This window comes from Cyprinodon variegatus, unplaced genomic scaffold, assembly GCF_000732505.1.
Source record: "Cyprinodon variegatus isolate N-32 unplaced genomic scaffold, C_variegatus-1.0 Scaffold1475, whole genome shotgun sequence".
Lineage (NCBI taxonomy): Eukaryota > Metazoa > Chordata > Actinopteri > Cyprinodontiformes > Cyprinodontidae > Cyprinodon > Cyprinodon variegatus.
Genome location: NW_015151928.1, coordinates 97,897 through 101,058, shown reverse-complemented (window position 1 = coordinate 101,058; position 3,162 = coordinate 97,897). Strand labels below are relative to the sequence as shown.

The window sequence follows — 3,162 nt, the reverse complement described above, 5'->3', positions numbered from 1 at the left end:
GCTATAGAAATAAACTGAATAGAATTGAACAGGACAGATCTAAGATCATAGATCTAAAAGAACAGATCTAAGATGACAGATCTCAGCCAGTGTCAGTGGTGGTGGTCAGCAGGTGGGGCAGCGGTTCTGCTGAACCAACAGGACCTTTTCAGTGGCAGGCATGGAGGCTCCCCGCAGCGCGCGCTGGTACCGATCCAAACTGGACTGGGAGGAAAAACCAGCCGCGCCTGTCAGGGCTCCTGACTCACACTGCGCATGCGCGACGAGTCGGCGACAGTAAAGAGTTTTAGAATAAAGTTTGGTTTTAGATCAACCTGATGATGATGATGATGGAGGTGAGGAAGGGGCCCTACCTGAGCCGATGAGCAGAGTTCGGGCCCCGCAGCAGTCGAAGCAGTGCAGCAGAGACTTCTTGGACCTGATGTTGATGTTGAGGAAAGCCACCGAGCATCCGAGCTTAGCCAAGCCGAACCAGGCGCTCACAAAGTCCGCTTCGTTGCTCATGAACAGCGCCACGCAGGAGCCCCTCTGGGGGCCCCGCTGCTGCTGCAGGAACGCGTTGGCCAGCCTGTTGCTGCGCAGGTCCACGTCCCGGTAGCTGTGGACCGAGCCTTCACAGATGATGAACGGCTTATCGGGGATCCGCTGCGCCTGATCCACGAACCGGTCCAGAACCGTCTGGACCCGGGCCGTCAGCTTGAAGAGCTCCAGCCTCGCGCCGTACCGGATCACCTTAGAGAGGAAGAGCAGATCCTTCCAGAAGAACGGGAAGCAGAACCTCTGGAGAACATGAGCGACCAGGAGGCCTGCTGCCAGGGACCAGAACCAGGACCAGGACCAGAACCAGAACCGGGACCAGTCCATGTCTGCGGCTGACTGCCGCCACCCGTCACTGTCCGTTTCATAAACACGCTCCCTGGGTGACGTAAGGAGCCGTCAGGTGAGGCAGTACTGGGCCGGAAATGAGTCAGGGTCCGTTCAGAATAAGCTGGTCTTTGCTGATGAAGGAACCTGATGAACAGATCCTGTGGTTCCTCAGAATGTGGACCAACCTGCTCGGCTTCATGGCTGCCCTGCAGTCAAACTGCAACAAAGTCAAATGTTTTACCAACTTCCTGTTTGTCAGGAAGTGGTGAACGTCTCGCTTCCTCTTTAGGTTGAAGAGTTGAAGTTCGGTCGACTGAAACTGTGTTTTCTTTCTCCAGCTGGAGGACCTGCAGCGTTTATCGGAGATGAACGGAGCGTCGGGCGATGCGGCGCGGGAGGAGCTCAGAGAGGCCGGCCTGAGGATGGAGAGCCTGAGCGCCCAGCTGGCGGCGCTGCAGAAGGAGGTCTGAACGTCTCTCCTTTCCTTAGACCGGACCGCTGCCGGGTCAGTGACCGGTCCAGCTGCTCTCCTCAGATCAACCAGAACCAGAGGATCTCCTCCTGGTTCTGGTTCTGATCTCAACCTCACAGCTTTGAAGGCTCCTCAGTGAGGAAGCAGCTGGAGGCCCGGGACCCGCTGGAGGCCCGGTCCAATGGGTTAGTCCTCTGGACTGGTCCAGATGGAGTTCTGCGGTCGGTCGGTCCTCTGGAAGCCGGTTCCGGATCAGGAACGTGGTTTTCAGTCGGGCCGGATCCCTGATGCCTCTTATCGGAGCTCCGACCTGTTCTTCTTCTTCTTCTTCTACTCCTCAAAGCGCTGACCTTCCTTCCTTCCTTCCTTCCTTCCTTCCTGTGTCCTCAGACGCGCGGCTGGAGGGAGCGCATAGCGGAGCTGGAGGCGGCTTTAGCTCAGGAGAAGGACAACAGCCGGCGGCAGCTAGCAGAGAAGGACCGGCAGGTGGCGGAGATCCAGTCCAAGATGCAGCAGCAGCTGAACGAGTACGAGCAGCTGCTGGACGTCAAGCTGGCGCTGGACATGGAGATCAACGCCTACCGCAAGCTGCTGGAGGGAGAAGAAGAAAGGTGGAGGAGGAGCGGCCTCAGGAGCCGGCAGGTCCCACGCCGCCGCCGCCTCTAAAGCCGTGTCTCTGTGCTCCAGGCTAAAGCTGTCTCCCAGCCCTGCGTCCCGGGTCACCGTGTCCAGAGCCTCGTCCAGCAGCCGCAGCGTTCAGACGGCGCGGGGGAAGAGGAAGCGCATGGAGGTGGAGGAGCAGGAGGCCAGCAGCTCCGTGTCCGTCTCTCACTCCGCTTCGGCCACCGGACCCGTCTGCATCGACGAGGTCGACACCGACGGGAAGTTCGTGCGTCTCCATAACAGCGGCGATGAGGTGAGCTCCGTGAACGCTGCTCTGGTTCTGGTCCGGACTCGCTGGTACCACAGTCAGGTTCTCTGTTCTCCAGGACCAGGCCATGGTGGGCTACGAGATGGTGAAGAAGGTGGGAAACCTGAGCGCCACCTACAGGTTCACCCCCAAATACGTCCTGAAGGCCGGCCACAAGGTGACGGTAAGGGCGCCGCCGCCGCCGCCGCTCCGTCTGCAGACCCAGAGCAGGACTTAGGCGGCTTTCTGTGTGCAGATCTGGGCGTCGGATGCAGGAGTGAGCTCCAGGCCTCCCACAGACCTGCTGTGGAAAAACCAGACCTCCTGGGGGTCTGGAGAAGATGTCAGCGTGCTGCTGATCAGCCCCCAGGGAGAGGTGACGCTCTCTGATTGGCTGTTCGCTCGGCTTCCATGAATTCAGGATTTAAAATGACTTTTTGTTTTAACAGGAAGTGGCAAAGAGAACCACCAGATACCAGATCGCAGAGGAAGATCAGGATGAGGATGACTATGGAGTGGAGGCCGTGGAGAAGGACGTCCAGCAGCAGGTCAGGATTCACTTTGGTTGGAAGATCTTTGGGTCCCACCTGTTCCCAAAGTTTGAACTCAAACGTTTGTCTGACGTAGAAATGAATGTTTAGCAGGGAGAACCAGTAACGCACATCTAGAAATGATCTATAAACGGGAAGGTCAAAGGTCAGTCTGAAGACGGCAGCCTGACACCAACATGACCTCCACTGGTCAGATCACTGAGCTACACCCACCGCTCCTCACTGGGGCGGAGACTCATCCCACATGGAGGATCCCCCATCCGTTCCCCCGGGCCTCTGCCCGGTCCGTTCCCCCCGACCTCTGCCCGGTCCATTCCCCCCGACCTCTGCCCGGTCCGTTCCCCCCGACCTCTGCCCGGTCC

The 3,162-nt window shown here is 58.6% G+C and overlaps 1 protein-coding gene across 1 annotated transcript in view; it reads left to right on the top strand.

Moving 5' to 3' along the window:
* lmnb1 (lamin B1) overlaps window positions 1-3,162 on the top strand; it is an 11,797-nt gene that overhangs the window by 7,065 nt on the left and 1,570 nt on the right. The window contains exons 5-10 of the mRNA XM_015403271.1: window positions 1,206-1,331; window positions 1,730-1,950; window positions 2,027-2,255; window positions 2,329-2,433; window positions 2,506-2,625; window positions 2,699-2,797. Of these exons, the coding sequence (XP_015258757.1) occupies window positions 1,206-1,331; window positions 1,730-1,950; window positions 2,027-2,255; window positions 2,329-2,433; window positions 2,506-2,625; window positions 2,699-2,797 (900 nt within the window). The remainder of the gene's footprint in view (window positions 1-1,205; window positions 1,332-1,729; window positions 1,951-2,026; window positions 2,256-2,328; window positions 2,434-2,505; window positions 2,626-2,698; window positions 2,798-3,162) is intronic.